Raw genomic sequence first — 17,197 nt, forward strand, 5'->3', positions numbered from 1 at the left:
CTGAGGACTGGGGCAAAGTCATATTCTCAGATGAAGCCTCTTTCTAATTGTTTGGGGCATCTGGAAAAAGGCTTGTCCGGAGAAGAAAAGGTGAGCGCTACCATCAGTCCTGTGTCATGCCAACAGTAAAGCATCTTGAGACCATTCATGTGTGGGGTTGCTTCTCATCCAAGGGAGTGGGCTCACTCACAATTTTTCCCAAAAACACAGCCATGAATAAAGAATGGTACCAAAACACCCTCCAAAAGCAACTTCTTCCAACAATACAACAACAGTTTGGTGAAGAACAATGCATTTTCCAGCACGATGGAGCACCGTGCCATAAGGCAAAAGTGATAACTAAGTGGCTCGGGGGCCAAAACGTTGACATTTTGGGTCCATGGCCTGGAAACTCCCCAGATCTTAATCCCATTGAGAACTTGTGGTCAATCCTCAAGAGGCGGGTGGACAAACAAAAACCCACTAATTCTGACAAACTCCAAGAAGTTATTATGAAAGAATGGGTTGCTATCAGTCAGGAATTGGCACAGAAGTTGATTGAGAGCATGCCCAGTCGAATTGCAGAGGTCCTGAAAAAGAAGGGCCAACACTGCAAATACTAACTCTTTGCATAAATGTCATGTAATTGTCGATAAAAGCCTTTGAAATGTATGAAGTGCGTGTAATTATATTTCACTACATCACAGAAACAACTGAAACAAAGATCTAAAAGCAGTTTAGCAGCAAACTTTGTGAAAACTAATATTTGTGTCATTCTCAAAACTTTTTGCCACGACTGTACTTGATAGTTTACTACTGACTGGAAATAGTAAAATGGCAGTGGTTAATTGTGCATATGTAATACTCTCTATCCATACTGATGTTATTGTGATAATGAGATTTTAGAGTGTGGGTGATTTTGTGAACATAGTAGGTCAAATTTATAAAATACTGAAAGTAAAATGGTCTTTGTTGCCCATAGGAAGCAATCACAGCACAGCCTTTAATTTTCAATAAGAAAGTTGTGCTGTGATTGGGTCCTATGGGCAACAAAGACAGTTTTTCTTTTAGTCCATTTCATGATTCTCGCCCATTATTTACAAAGCTAATCTGCCAGGACATCCAGCCAAAAGTAATGCTATTGTAAAACATCCAGAAAGGCATTTCTGATGCTCATGTATTAAAATACTTAGGAGCCGTTCACACAGCGGGTTTTACTGCGGAATTTTTGGGCAAACATGTCCCTTCTCGGTGCCGCCATAGTTTCAAGCCTTGCATTGAAATGAATGGGAGGTAGAAAGCATGCGACTGCTGGTGGTGACTGCGCCAAAATTCCAATGCAAAAGACGCCTTGTGAACATACTCTTTTTTCACTCATTGGTAGTTGGAAATAAAGAGGGATATAGTGGGATGGTAGGATATCACTCATCAAAAACAGAGGGACACATTTATCAATGGTGGTGTAAGATCAAGATGTCATCATGGTACATAATACACTTTAGCTTTTGTCATACTTTTGTAGATGCACAACCTCATGGCTCACATTCCTGTACTTGCTATAATGTCACATGTCCGTAATTTGTTGTAGACACATTGTAAATTGTTTAGACAAGTTATGTCATACCAATGCTTCAATGCATCAAAGATCTTAAAAAAAAAGCAAAACAAAGGAAAAGACCCACAGACAAAAAAAAGGTGGTAAACAACAGTTTTAATGGCATTATAGAATCATAGCAATACTGAATATTTATCTGTAAGGAAGAATGACACGCTGTTTTGTAATGAAATGGTTATGCAAACATGGTGAAGACAAGGAAATTCAGAAGCCAAAAAAGCACATCACATGCATATAAACAATGATCTAATTAAAATATATTTTATAATCGCTGAATGACTGAGGGCATCTGTCAGCAGATTTGTACCTATGAAACTGGCTGAACTGTTACATGTGCACTTGGAAGCTGAAGGCATCTGTGTTGGTCCCATGTTCATTTGTGCTCGCATTGCTGAGAAAAATCATGTTCTAACGAGCCTCTAGGAGCAATGGGGGCGTTACTGTTATACCTAGAGGCTCAGCTCTCGCTGCAACTGCCGCCCCATCTGCACTTAGATTGACATGGCCAGGCAGTGAAAATTTCATCACACCTGACCCGGTCAATCAAAATGGAAAGGGCGTAATGGCAATGCCCCCGTTGCTCCTAGAGGCTCATTTGCATATATTAAAACATGATTTTTCTCAGCAATGCAGGCACATATGTAACATGGGACCAACACAGTTGCCTTCAGCTGCCAAGCGCACATGCAACAGGTCAGTTTCATAGGTAAAAACCTGCTGATAGATGCCTTTTAAAAATCACCTAAATACTGGTACCTCCGAATGCAGATTGTTAGGCTACTTTCACACTAGCGGCAAGGAACTCCGGCAGGCTGTTCCGTCGGGTGAACAGCCTGTCTGATCCGTCCTGCCGCTAGTGACCATGTGCGGGGGCGGAGTTCCGGCGAGAGGCTGCCGGAAAAAAACGAAGACATGTCCGACATTTATTCCGGCAGCCTCTCGGCGTGCGCTGCCGTGCCTCCGCCCCCGCCCCAATTATAGTCAATGGGGACAGAGCGGCAGTCCAGGGGCACACGGTCACTAGCAGCAGGGCGGATCCGACAGGCTGTTCACCCGACGGAACAGCCTGCCGGAGGTCCGTGCCGCTAGTGTGAAAGTAGCCTTACATTATGATCTACAGTACATTGAAGTTGACTGAACGAGGGTGTTTCAGCATTTTTGAATCCATGTGCTCATCATACTGTTGTTGGAGTAGCATGATCAAAACTATTTAAGAATATTTTATTTTGTATAATAGGCAGCTCCAAAAGGCCATGTTAAAGCAGACCAACAACCATATGATACGGGATAGCCTGCAAAAGGATATCAGTAGGCTTAGCCTTAATCTTCAAGAAGTGAAGGAAAAGAGGGAACAGCAGAAAATGGAGATTGGGAGACTAACCAATATGATTAATCAGGCAGAGGAAGAAATGGTGGGACTTCGCAAGAAGTATGAATCGGCTATGCAGAACAGGAATGAGAGGTGAGGATGGGAGGGGATCACCAATTGTATCTAAATTGTATAGTTATTGTGCTTTGGGAAACTGACATTTTATTGTGTTCAAAAACTAATATGTACTTCATCCATTGCCTATTGACTGTAATTTCCAACGGAATAGGAAAGGAATGCTATACTAGTCTATTAATTTCTATTTCCCATGCAATTAAATCCAACGTACTGTTGGCTGGGATCTGCTTCTCCCGCACTGCTCGGCTTGATTGACTGCCCTATTTATGTATAGGGGTAGATCTGGTAATCAAGCCGAGTGGGGCGAGGAGAAGTCACAAAGCCGACTCCTCTTGGTTTGTTTTAAAAAATCTATGCCTAGTCTGGATGAGAAGTTTGCTCTTCCAAACCTCACCCACGCATTACATAGATGACCTACTGAGCTCCATAAAGAGAATATAATGCTTTAGGAGAAATGAATATCAGTCTGGACTGCTGCAGTACCCTTCAGTGATAAGCTAATTTTTGCAGTACCCTTCAGTGCTAAGAATGAACTGTTGGGGAAAATAAATATATATGAGGTTAATTTTAACGGTTTGTTGCTTTTGGTGTTTCTGCATTTGTATATTTTTTTTATCGATATTAACAGGGGAGTCCAGTTAATAGAGCGGGAGGAAGAAGTCTGCATCTTTTATGAGAAGATAAATACTCAGGAAATGCTTCTGAGAAATGGTGATGTAGAGATGATAGTACTTGATGAGAGGATTCGCTTCCTGAAGATGAAGGTCACAGAAGAGAAGAGGCAAATTAAACAAATTAAAAAAGAGTTGCCAAATAAGAAGGTTCTGGGGTCAGATCTAATAACACTTCAAATCCAGGTCAGACCTATTAGCTGTCAACATAGTCAAGCTTATTATTTATATGTGTGGAATCCAAAGGATTCTTAATAAATGTGGTTACAATTATGGAAGTTCAGTCCACAAATCTACACCAACTGCGAGCTATAATATGATAGAATATAATTTATGCTGGTTTCTGGTGTAAATTGTGGCTCCTGTTATTTTAGGAGTTGCAAATTTTTTTTAGCAAGACCAGCAGGAGCCAAAATAGTAGCGCTGGAAATAAATTCCTCCCCTATAGCTTTACATCCTTATTATTTTTAGTGCACATAAACATTTAGACATAACAGTGATGAGAACATTTGTAAATTGGCTCAGAAGGCGGTTTAGTCCTGGATAGTAGTATTAAAAAAACAAAACAAAAAAAAACAACAGACTAGCAATTAGGAATCCTTGTCTTCAGAATACTTGCAACACTTTTTCCTTAAAGCCTATGTACACCTACGGAGTTTTTTTTTTTTTTTTTAATGCATGTTAGGCTACTTTCACACTGGCGTTTTGGCTTTACGTTTGGAAGATCCGTCATGGACTCTCACAACCGATCCAAAACAGATCAGTTTTGCCCTAATGCATTATGAATGGATAAGGATCCGCTCAGAATGCATCAGTTTGCCTCCGTTCCATCTCCATTCCGCTTTGGAGGTGGACACCAAAACGCTGCTTGCAGCATTTTGGTGTCCGTCTGACAAAACTGAGCCAAACGGATCCATTCTGACACACAATGTAAGTCAACAGGGAGGGATCCGTTTTCACCGACACAATAAAAAGCGGATCCGTCCTCCATTGACTTTGAATGGTGTTCAAGACGGATTAGTCTTGGCTACGATAAAGATAATACAAACGGATCCGTTCTGAACGGATCAGTCTGCGCAGATCCATGACGGATCCGCACCAAACGCGAGTGTGAAAGTAGCCTTAGTCATTTTTTCAATTTGTCTTAATAAAAAATATTGAGCTGTTCTGTCACAAATGGTTAACTGTTTTTCTAGCTGTGTGACTGGTACTTTCACTTTGTACCTGTAATAACCCTCTCTAAACTACGGAGAGGCCATATTCTTTATCAGTAAGATAAGAACTGAGCTATAATGAGTGTTTAAGAGGTCAGAGAGCAGAGATAAGGAATCAGTCTGCTCCTGGTCTGACGGAAAAGACAGAAAATCTAAAAAAGTTGCTTCTAGAGCATGTCAGCTCTGTACAGAAAAAAAAGGATGTCATATATTTAATAAAGACAAATGTAAAAAATAAAAAATTTTCACTCAAAAGGAATACAATGCAATAATAAAAAAGCCCCCTAAGGTGTAAACCTTTAAATTCTGTCAACACTGACCATTCACATACCATGTTCACGCTACTTGGATAATTCCACACTACTTTTAGGGGTGTCCAACTGCAAACACTTAAAAGTTAGCCACTACTTTCACAGCATAATGTAAGTTTATTTTAAAACTCAGATAAAAGGTGAAATATTTGCATTTTGGAATGTGTGCAGGAGCAAGATGGTCTAGTAGAAGGCAATGCCCTTCGAGGAGATAGCAGTGTTAAATGACTGCATTTCTTGATGTTAGATGCTGGTTAATACATACAGCTGCATAGTATTTAAGTGTGGTAATAACTTTTATCAAACAGCTTTCCCAGTGTTATGACAGAGTAGCTGAACTTGAGGAACTGGCACAGAGCCCTGAGAAAGAAAGCCGGACACGCATATTAGACGGAAAGGATCCATCGCTACAAGATCTTATAAAGAAAATGGAGGAGGTGAGGATGGTGACCATAGTACAGTAGTTGGGACCTGCAACTATCTGCTATATGCCAATGTATGAGATGAATATGACCCTTTAGTAATTTGCCAAATACATCACACTTTTTTTATGCCTCTGTTGACATGACAGTATATGTAAAAGCACAATCTCCTGAAGCTACAAAAGTTTTCCTGCATCTACAAGAAAACCATATTGTGTTTTTTATAAAATTTTTACAGTCCTGATCAAAAGTTTAAGACCTAAAAATCATATTTAGCATGGCTGGATCTTAACAAGGTTCCAAGTAGAGCTTCAACATGCAACAAGAAGAAATGGTAGCGAGACAAAACATTTTTTGGAGCATTCAATTTAATGAAAACTAATAAACTGAAACAGGCTGTTTTTCAGCTAATCAAAAGTTTAGGACCACACCTCCAAAAAAAAACAAAAAAAACCCCAAAACAGAAATCCAACTTCCAAACATGAACTCAGTAATGAGTAGCTCCGCCGTTATTGTTTATCACTTCCAAAATTCGTTACGGCATGCTTGATGCAAGCGTTTCCATGAGGCGAGTGGGAACATTTCTGCAAGTGGTGAAGACGGCCGCACAAAGTCCATCTACTGTCTGGAACGGTTGTCCATTTTTGTAAACTTCCCTTGCCATCCATCCCCAAAGGTTCTCAATTGGATTTAGATCAGGGGAACACGCAGGATGGGCCAAAAGAGTGATTGTCCTGCGGGCATTGTGTACTGTAGCGCTGTCCTGTTGAAAAACCCAGTCGTTACCACACATACTAGGCCCTCAGTCATGAGGAATGCTCTCTGCAACATCTGGACATAGCCAGCGGCCGTTTGACGCCCCTGCACTTCCTGAAGCTCCATTGTTCCACTGAAGAAAAAAGTACCCCAGACCATTATGGCGCCCCCTCCACTGTGGCGCGTAGAAAACATCTCAGGTGGGATCTGCTTGTCATGACAGTAACGTTGGAAACCATCAAGGTTAAAAAAAATTCTCATCAGAGAATAAAACTTTCTTCCCATGTTTGGTGCTCTCTTGCAAAGTCCAAACGAGTAGTTCTGTGGCGTTCAAGGAGACGAGGTCTTTGAAGAAGTTTTTTGTTTTTGAAGCCCTTCAGTCTCAGATGCAGTCTGATGGTTATGGGGCTGCAGTCAGCACCAGTAAGGGCCTTAATTTGGGTCGAGGATCGTCCAGTGTCTTGACGGACAGCCAATTGGATCCTCCGGCTCAGTGCTGATGAAATTTTTTTGGGTCTTCCACTTGACTTTTTTGTTCCATAACCCTCAGGATCATTTAAGAAATTCCAAGATGACTGTCTTACTGCGTCCCACCTCAGCAGCGATGGCGCGCTGAGAGACCCTGCTTATGCAGTTCAACAACCCGACCACGTTAAAAAAGGGAGAGTTCTTTTGCCTTTGCCATCACAACGTGTGACTACCTGACAGAAAATGACAATGAATCCACATCTTTGCACAGATTTGGCCTTTTAAAGGCATGGTCCTAAACTTTTGATCAGCTGAAAAACAGCCTGTTTCAGTTTATTCGTTGTTTTCATTAAATTGAATGCTCAAAAAATGTTTTGTCTCACTCCCATTTCTTCTTGTTGAAGCTCTACTTGGAACCTTGTTAAGATCCAGCCATGCTAAATATGATTTTTTTGCCATTTTTCAAGTGGTCTTAAACTTTTGATCAGGACTGTATATCATATACAACATTTCATTAATGAAAAAAAAAAATATAAATACATAGTTAATTGCAGTGGTTGATTTTTTATTTTTATTGTACCTTAGATTAAATAGACAGACATTCATGTTCAGGTACACAAATCATTTATTTACCAAAATTCCACATTGATTTATTGATGTATTTTTAGCCTCTGTCACATCATGTCACACCCCCCCTTTCCCCGATGAGACTTGCCGAATCTCACATCTGCTGTATTGAGCTGAAGCTTCTCTGTTTATCTCTGAGTCTTTCGAGGCTCTCATAGGAATGAACAGAGAAACTGACATCAGATCCACATATCAGACACTATGGGATCCAGCGAGTCTCATCAGGGGTCACAAGATCTAACGGTCATAGGAAACAGAGGCTGAAAATGCATCATTAAATCGATCAGTTGGTTTGTTAAACAAATGATTATGTTCACCAGCTCACTTATAAACATAGGGACAAAACATTTATTTTTTCTTGGAGTGCCTCATTAACATTGGGAACATAAAAGAAATACTATGAGGTATGTGATAGATTTACCAATGCCATTTTTAAATCGTGAAGTCCACTATAGACTGTATTTGATGGTGTATTAACTCCCCTGTCTTGAATTCAGTTAGAACTACATTTGGCTGAAAAAGAGGAGCACCTGCTGGAAAAGGACTTTCTCTACGAACAAGTTTCCAAACTTTCAGAGAGAATACGTATTAAGGCAGAAAATGGCAAGGAGGACACATTGGTTCTTGCCAAAAAGGTGTGTATAAAAGTGTACAATGTATGAAGAATGATCCATGTGAACTACCACTCCAGAAACAGCAAAGGATACAAGTAGGCACAAAGTACAAATAAAGTGGCAATATTTTATTGAAAATCCTACAAAAGACCCACACAAAATTAAAACCAGTTTTACACCTGAAAACAGCCAGGGACTAGTCTTTACATCAGGCACACGGACTGCCGGAGATGCGCCTAATTTATGACGAGGTGCACCCTTAGTCATAAATTAGCCAAATTTTACGGAAGCCTAGGGGGGAATCTAAGGCTAGTTGCACACCAGCGTTTACAGATCCAGCATTGCCAGAATGCCACCTGGCCCATGAACTATAATGGGGTCCAGTGGTGATCCGGCAAATATGTAGAGAAATGGTCAGACAAATACCAGCCATTTTTGTCTGGCCGATTCCTGGCACTCTACGCTGGAACAGCCTGCCGGAAGGCTATGCTTGCAGTGTGATACAGTATTAAGTCCGGTGTAAAAGCCGTTCTTAGTAAACTACCTCCAGTGTCTGTGTTTGCAGCTGCTGTTTAGGCTAAGGCTACACGGAGAGATGTGTTGCGTAACATTTATTGTAGTGATAATCAATAGTGTCGCACTGCGACATGCTACGACTGCGACAGTTGCAAAAAACTCATCCAGATAGATATTTGTTCTTCTGTCACGTAGCACAACAGACATTTGTGCAACATCATCATGAATATGTCTCCATGTAGCCCTAGCCTCACTCCTTGAGAATTGATGTCCTCTGACACCTGTGTATGGATTTTATAAGTGGAGTAAGTGATCAGTGCAGGGGGTAGTGAAAAAGTGGCGGTTAAGTGTAGAAATAGGCATTTTTCTGTAATAAGATATGTTATAAAGGTATTCATCGTTTGTTGCACTATTGTAATTGGAAAAATGTTGACACACCAGTTAACCTTTGACAATAGCAAGAAATATATTGGAAAATAACAAAATCGAAACCAGCAGATAAAAGTACGTTCTTATGTTCTGGCCTGGCAATATCTTGATAGATGAATGATCTTCAAAAGAAAATTAAAGACACCACTCGTAAAATGATGTCCTGCATTGCGGAGCTGTCAATGCAACAAGCCAGTTACATCAAGCTGCAGCAGGAAACAAGAGATAAGGAGAAGTTTGTGCAGAGGTGCTATACAAGAATGGAGCAAGGACTACCACCTAGTGAGGAAATGGAACAAGAGTGGAACCGTGTATTGCGTGAAGAGCATAGACGCAGAATTGAGAAAGAAGAGAAAGCTAGGGTAAGGTTCTTAAAGCGGTTCAAAATAAATGAAATGCTTCTATTATTAACATACAGTGGGGGAAATAATTATTTGACCCCTCACTGATTTTGTAAGTTTGTCCAATGACAAAGAAATGAAAAGTCTCAGAACAGTATCATTTCAATGGTAGGTTTATTGTAACAGTGGCAGATAGCACATCAAAAGGAAAATCGAAAAAATAACTTTAAATAAAAGATAGCAACTGATTTGCATTTCATTGAGTGAAATAAGTATTTGAACCCTCTAACAAAAAAAGACTTAATACTTGGTGGAAAAACCCTTGTTTGCAAGCACAGAGGTCAAACGTTTCTTGTAATTGATGACCAAGTTTGCGCACATTTTAGGAGGAATGTTGGTCCACTCCTCTTTGCAGATCATCTCTAAATCCCTAAGGTTTCGAGGCTGTCTCTGTGCAACTCTGAGCTTGAGCTCCCTCCATAGGTTTTCGATTGGATTAAGGTCCGGAGACTGACTAGGCCACTCCATGACCTTAATGTGCTTCTTCTTGAGCCACTCCTTTGTTGCCTTTGCTGTATGTTTTGGGTCATTGTCGTGCTGGAACACCCATCCACGACCCATTTTCAGTTTCCTGGCAGAGGGAAGGAGGTTGTCGCTCAGGATTTCACGATACATGGCTCCGTCCATTTTCCCGTTTATGCGAATAAGTTGTCCTGTGCCCTTAGCAGAAAAACACCCCCAAAGCAAAATGTTTCCACCCCCATGCTTGACGGTGGGGACGGTGTTTTGGGGGTCATAGGCAGCATTTTTCTTCCTCCAAACACAGCGAGTTGAGTTAATGCCAAAGAGCTCTATTTTGGTCTCATCAGACCACAGCACCTTCTCCCAGTCACTCTCTGAATCATTCAGGTGTTCATTGGCAAACTTCAGACGGGCCTGCACATGTGCCTTCCTGAGCAGGGGGACCTTGCGAGCCCTGCAGGATTTTAATCCATTGCGGTGTAATGTGTTTCCAATGGTTTTCTTGGTGACTGTGGTCCCTGCTAATTTGAGGTCATTAACTAACTCCTCCCGTGTAGTTCTAGGATGCTTTTTCACCTTTCTCAGAACCATTGACACCCCACGAGGTGAGATCTTGCGTGGAGCCCCAGAGCGAGGTCGATTGATGGTCATTTTGTGCTCCTTCCATTTTCGAACAATCGCACCAACAGTTGTCACCTTCTCTCCCAGCTTCTTGCTAATGGTTTTGTAGCCCATTCCAGCCTTGTGCAGGTCTACAATTTTGTCTCTGACATCCTTGGACAGCTCTTTTGTCTTTCCCATGTTGGAGAGTTTGGAGTCTGCTTGATTGATTGATTCTGTGGACAGGTGTCTTTTATACAGGTGACTAGTTAAGACAGGTGTCCTTAATGAGGGTGACTAATTGAGTAGAAGTGTCTAACCACTCTGTGGGAGCCAGAACTCTTAATGGTTGGTAGGGGTTCAAATACTTATTTCACTCAATGAAATGCAAAACAGTTGCTATCTTTTATTTAAAGTTATTTTTTCGATTTTCCTTTTGATGTGCTATCTGCCACTGTTACAATAAACCTACCATTGAAATGATACTGTTCTGAGACTTTTCATTTCTTTGTCATTGGACAAACTTACAAAATCAGTGAGGGGTCAAATAATTATTTCCCCCACTGTAGATGATGGTCAATTGTATTATAGTAATAATTCATGAAAAACAATTTCATCAAGGGTTCAGATTTCGCAGGGTACAGTATGTGTTACATGTGGATTTTCCCCAGTAAGTCTGCATCAGACTAGACTTTTAAAGAGGTGGTCAAAGATAATGAAAAATGGTAAAAATGCCCCAAAATGCTGTTCAAACAAAAACAAAACTAAATTACTTAGTTTCTTCACTGTCGTTCCTTGTGTCCTTGTACACTGATGGGCGTCATTTATTACGGCCGGCGTTTTAGACGTCAGTCTAATACCAATTGTGCTGGCGCATGATGCGGCTAAGTTACTGTATCTAGAGGAGCTGGTCTCTACATAATTTAGGCGCATCCACTTCTGGCCTCCCTTGCTGGCGTAGATTTAGATAATTTTCAACGCCTGAAACAGGCGTAGAAAATGATGAATGAGAAGAGCTCGCCAGACCCCTTCCCTGCCCACACCACCTTTTTTTTTTTTTTTAGACTTGGCGTGAATGGGGAAAAGACGCAGATTAAGTCGCAAATCCCCTTTGCGCCCAAATCTGCAACAAATATACATAAAAAATTGGCGTATATCTAATAATAAATGACCCCCTGAGTTTCTAGGGAGGTGCTGATAGAATACGAAGTGGGGGTAAGGACACCTAAGTCTCAGTTCATCAAAATTCCAAGCACACTCCAAGACTCCATGAAAAGTTGCAGGTTTTACTATGTTTACCACTTTTAACCACTGAAGAGAGAACCTAGGCGGTGGTGCTGCTGCTGTTCACACTACAATGCTACATGGGGATTCTACCGTTGATAAAATACTGCAATAGCTACTGCTAGATGCAGAGGAACAAAACCACGGTGCGCTGCAGCCCTAAAGTAATCCTAATGCAGGGAGAAATCAGCCGAATAGGAGCCGCAACCAGCTGGACAACTGACACAGTCGGTGTGGAGAGCAATGCTAGTGCGCTAAATATTCATACAGTTCACTTTTTTTTTTAAATGGCAATGGCACAGTTATTCAAACATTGAATGATACACATCACAGTATGTTTACAAGTTGGCACATATGTCTTTAGAAGGAAATATCTATTCATTAGGGTGAACAGTGGCATCAAATTTTGATTTATACTATATTTTTATATTTTATTAATACATTCTATGCTTTTATACACTAATCAATATTTGGATTTGTGTAATAAAAAATAAATTATACATCCAATATCAGCCTGTGGTGCCGATTAGCTTTGTGCTCTTTTATACAGTTTAAGGCTACATGCACAGGACCGTGCTGTTTTTTGCGGTCCGCAAACCGCGGATCCGCAAAAACCGGAAGCCGCCCGTGTGCCTTCTACAATTTGCGGAATGGAATGTGCGGCCCATTGTAGACATGCCTATTCTTGTCCGCAAAATGGACATTATGACATGCTATATTTTGTGGGGCCACGGAACGGTGCAACGGATGCGGACAACACACGGAGTGCTGTCCGCATCTTTTGCGGCCCCATTGAAGTGAATGGGTCCGCATCCGAGCCGCAACAACGGTGGCTCGGATGCAGACCACAACAACGGTCGTGTGCATGAGGCCTTAATCTTAGGGAACAGTGAGTTCCTTATTTTTGAAAAGTTGCAGGTTACTTTATTACATGTGAAAAAATGTGCAAAACAATAAGTGCAGATGTGGTAAAAATCATGCAAGTACCCACATGAAGGATTTTCTTCCTGAACTGGTGAAACTTTATTGCACCATTTGTATGTTATCCTATTGTTATATTTATTGTGCGAGTTTGTATTTTCAGCGACAACTTGACAGACTGTTCATTCATGTGCAAACATTTGTGATGTTTACTACGTGTACCTGTTACACCTGAAAATATTTAATGCAAAACTATAAGCAACCTGCAACCTCTCATCAAACCTTGGCGTGTATTTGAGATTTTGTTGAATTGTTTACAGACTGCAACAGGGTTGTGCAGATACAGTATATGGCACATTACTGCTGCAGCCAATCATTGTCCTCAGAGGTATACCTGCACGGCCCTGATAGTGTGTAAAAAGAGGATTTAGTGTGAATGCCACTCCAGAAAACCTTATAAAGGGTTTTTGAATGAGTGTATTATAGCATATTCACAAATCCCAAAAATGGGGGAAACCCTTCAAAAACTGAAGCATATTGAAGCCATACTGAATCAAACTCAAAACAAAAAGTTGAAGGAAGAGAAGCGTAGGCTACTATAAGACACACTTTATATCTTGGAACAGATTTAATGCATGATGAGGGTCCTATAACTTCCTTCTGTCCCTCTCAGGAGGCATGCTTTCTAAGCAGCTTTTACATGTCTGGGCATAAACAGGGCAGTGATGGACAAATGAATACTTGATATTTCGGACTGGGGTTCCTTGGGTCCACCAGAGGAAAGTATTCTTGGGGTCCAAACCCTATATCATTATTAATGTCTAATAGGCCTAGGTCTTTGTTTCAAAACCTTAGAGGCAAGTGATTAGCTTCAAAGGCAGCTCCAAATGTTTTTTTTTTTTATTATTTTTCGCATCAGAGCCAGAGCCTAGCAGAAGATCCTATGGTGGGCCAGTCCAACCTTGATTACTTAGGCTACTTTCACACTAGCATTTTCTGCGGATCTGCAAAAACACTTCCGTTATAATAATACAACTGCATGCATCCGTCATGAACGGATGACGGATCAGTCATGAACACCATTGAAAGTCAATGGGGGACGGATCCGTTTTCTATTGGGTCAGAGAAAATGGATCTGTCCCCATTGACTTACATTGTGTGTCAGAACGGATCAGTCTTGCTCCGCACCACATCGCGGACAGAAAAACGCAGCTTGCAGCATTATTCTGTCCGCGATGGGGAGGCAACCAAACGGAATGGAATGCATTCTGGTGCACTCCGTTTCGTTCAGTTTTGTCCCCATTGACAATGAGTAGGGACAAAACTGAAGCGGATCTCAATAGCGGAATTGAAAACGCTAGTGTGAAAGTAGCCTTACAAAAGCAATTTATGAAGCTGACAAACCACTGTATCTTGTGATGATTTTTATTATTCTTTATTGCAAACTACATTTATTTAACATGCATTTAGAAACAATTACAATATTTACAAGTTATTTACAGCAACAGGTCACATTTAGTCATTAGCATTTAAAGCGGCTCTGTAACCCGCATCAACCCTATACAACCAGGCATATAGATCTTTTATCTGTAGGTGGTAGCGTTTGAACTTGTGTAAATATACTAATGAGCTATTGGAGCACCAGGAGGTGGGCTTATGCAGTTCGAGCACTGCTTCAGCAACGCCCCAGGTACTCCATACTGACACCCCTCTTCTTCAAATCAGCCCCCCCCCCCTCCTTTTATTGATGCTGAGATCTCGTGCCTGCACACCCGCTGTCTAGAACAGTGCAGGCACATAACATCTTTGGCTTCATCCCGATATGCAAAGGTGCATACTACGCACACCGCATTCACATCACAGAACCCAGAAGTGGCGGTGCGGCACATGCGCAGTATGCATCTTCGCTGAAGATGTGCGCACATGCCGTTCTAGACAGCTAGTGCACAGGCTGTCAATCGAAAGGGAGGGGGTGTCAGTATGGAGCACAACTCCTGGTGCTCCGATAGCTCATTAGCATATTTATAAAAAGGTCAAATTTCTCTACAACGCCACTACCTACAGATAAAAAAAAAAAAGATAGGTATCCCTACCTGCCAATATGCCTGGTTGTATAGGGTTGATCTGGGTGATAGAGCCGCTTTACATGAAGATAGAGAAAGGTATTCTGCTGATAGAAGTGGTTTTCTACATGGTGTTCTTTAAAATTCTTATAAGAGAATAAAATCATAGCTTATGGTTTCTTGTGTCCACTACAGGCAGAAGAAGAGGAAGAACACCACATATTGCCAAATGGCATTTATACAACAGCTGATCAAAGGCCAAATGCTTACATACCAGAAGATGAAAATGTCCTTCCTCTGCCTCGGCCATATGGGGCTCTAGCGCCGTTCAAACCCAGCGAACCTTGTGCAAACATGAGGCACATTAGAAAGCCGCTGATCAGACCAATTGAAATCTAATAATGGTCATCAGAAGACAACTAGCCTATGCGGTCACGAGGACATTGAAATGGATCTCAGACTTTATACACTGTGCCTTATAGTGGTCAATACCTTGACCTCTACTGGTCTCCAGTAACGATCAATTACAGAAGTTTCACCACGTTAGACAATTTTACAAAGTGATTAAGGAGAAATTCCAAGCTGAATGCTTATTGTGTCCATGTATAAAATGCCGCATGAGGTATTGATTTAAGAAAAGGGCCTAAATGTTTGTATTCATGGCCTTCAGCTGGGATCAGGATGCCGTTCAGAAAAACATTACATTTTTATATATCTCATCTTCATTCTAGGCTACAGGACAAAACAAATATCAAGCTGTGGATTGTTGGGCTTCACAGACCATTGCTGGTGTGTAGAAAGTTCTGCTCTGCAGTGTCAGTTTCCTTCACCGTGGCAGGTCACTGCATAGCATCTAACAGAGTCTGTTCACATATTTTCAAGTTCTATGTTGTCCCTATGCCCTGGCAAAACTCCTGCTGAATACACTGAATGGAGCTATAGGCCACAATTCACTTAAATGGGTGATAACTGCTTTCACTGTTAGGAAAGCACAACAGACTGTGCTTTTCTATATAGAAGGTTGCCACCAAAAAAAGAGGACATTGTGCCTCTGATGTATAGCACAGATGAAATGTGAATAGAGCCTTATACTGCAGACCAGAGCATGAACTAATAAGCTACAATGCATTCCTAAACTGTGTGTGAAAAGGGACTATTTGCACCTTAAATGTGACATTATTCAATAAAACATTTATAAAAGTAATATTATTAAATGTTCAGAATTCTCTTACGCACAATGTATTATAAATTTTAACTCAAGGAAATGTATTAAACAGTCTAAAAACTGACCATTGCCCACAGCAACCAATCACAGCACAGCTTTTATTTATTATTCTGCTGTTGAAAAATGAAAGCCATAACGTGGTTGGTTTCATAAATCTGCCCCCCTACCTGCCTCGTTTATCAAACTTGTCTACCAAACAAACAGGCCTGAGAATGTGTTTTATCATCATATTATATACATTTCACCAGACAATATGGAACTGCATTCAAGAAGGCGGAAGTCTGCACACGTACGTCATATACACAGACCTAAAAAGGGATATTTCGTAAGTGACCACGGATCTGCAGAAACATCTACAGTGACGATAACAGACACTAAGCAGCAGTTTCTATTCAAGGCAGGTGTACTGTGCAATTTTTTGTCCCAATGTAACAAGTGGACCATGAATTATACTGTACATCTGGAAAAACAATACATCTAATACATCTTTCCTCATATATATGCAGGTAAGCAGTACAGCCAGTCATAGATGTAAGTGACACTGTTCACCCAAAGGTTAAATGGGTTCTGCACTTTGTTTTAACTGATGATCTATCCTCTGGATAGATAATCAGCATCTGATCGGCGGGGGTCCGACACCCGGGACCCCCGCTGATCAGCTGTTTGAGAAGGCAGCGGCGCGGCCTTCTCACCGTTTACCGCCGGCCCAGTGACGTCACGACTAGTATCAACTAGCATGGGCGGGGCTAAGCTCCTTTTAAGTGAACAGAGCTTAACCCCGCCTACGCTAGTTGATACTAGTCGTGACGTCACTGGGCCGGCGGTAAACAGTGAGAAGGCCCGCGGCGCTACTGCTAGCTCCGCTGCCTTCTCAAACAGCTAATCGGCGGGGGTCCCGGGTGTCCAGAGGATAGATCATCAGTTAAAACAAAGTGCAGAACCCCTTTAAAAGGGTTTCTACCACCAGAAATAATGTTATGTAGCTGACTGACATTAGCGATGCGCTAATGTCAGCACTACATAACAGTATGTTTCTAACATTAGTCCCTGCAGCCGGTTTTGTTAAAAAAGCACTTTTATTATATGCTAATGAGCCTCTAGGTGCTATGTGGGCGTAAAATCAGCACCTAGAGGCTCCGTTCACTCACCCTTTATCCCGCCCAGGTTTAGTG

At 41.3% G+C, this 17,197-nt stretch overlaps 2 protein-coding genes across 3 annotated transcripts in view; one reads left to right on the forward strand and one right to left on the reverse strand.

Annotated features, from left to right (window-relative positions):
• CCDC146 (coiled-coil domain containing 146) overlaps positions 1-15,458 on the forward strand; it is a 133,124-nt gene extending 117,666 nt beyond the window's left edge. The window contains exons 14-19 of one of the 2 annotated variants that reach the window (XM_040412994.1): positions 2,832-3,056; positions 3,670-3,898; positions 5,546-5,674; positions 8,008-8,145; positions 9,183-9,431; positions 14,996-15,458. In XM_040412994.1, the coding sequence (XP_040268928.1) occupies positions 2,832-3,056; positions 3,670-3,898; positions 5,546-5,674; positions 8,008-8,145; positions 9,183-9,431; positions 14,996-15,199 (1,174 nt within the window). In that variant the 3' untranslated portion in view covers positions 15,200-15,458. The remainder of the gene's footprint in view (positions 1-2,831; positions 3,057-3,669; positions 3,899-5,545; positions 5,675-8,007; positions 8,146-9,182; positions 9,432-14,995) is intronic. The other variant, XM_040413002.1, reaches the window with a different exon arrangement.
• A 1,454-nt stretch (positions 15,459-16,912) lies between these two features.
• The window catches only part of LOC120982828 (gamma-secretase activating protein), a 146,109-nt gene continuing 145,824 nt past the window's right edge, over positions 16,913-17,197 (reverse strand). Inside the window, exon 32 of the mRNA XM_040413013.1 lies at positions 16,913-16,968. The gene's annotated coding sequence lies outside the window, so the exon portion shown is untranslated. The remainder of the gene's footprint in view (positions 16,969-17,197) is intronic.

This window comes from Bufo bufo, chromosome 1 (assembly GCF_905171765.1).
Source record: "Bufo bufo chromosome 1, aBufBuf1.1, whole genome shotgun sequence".
NCBI classification, from domain to species: Eukaryota; Metazoa; Chordata; class Amphibia; order Anura; family Bufonidae; genus Bufo; species Bufo bufo.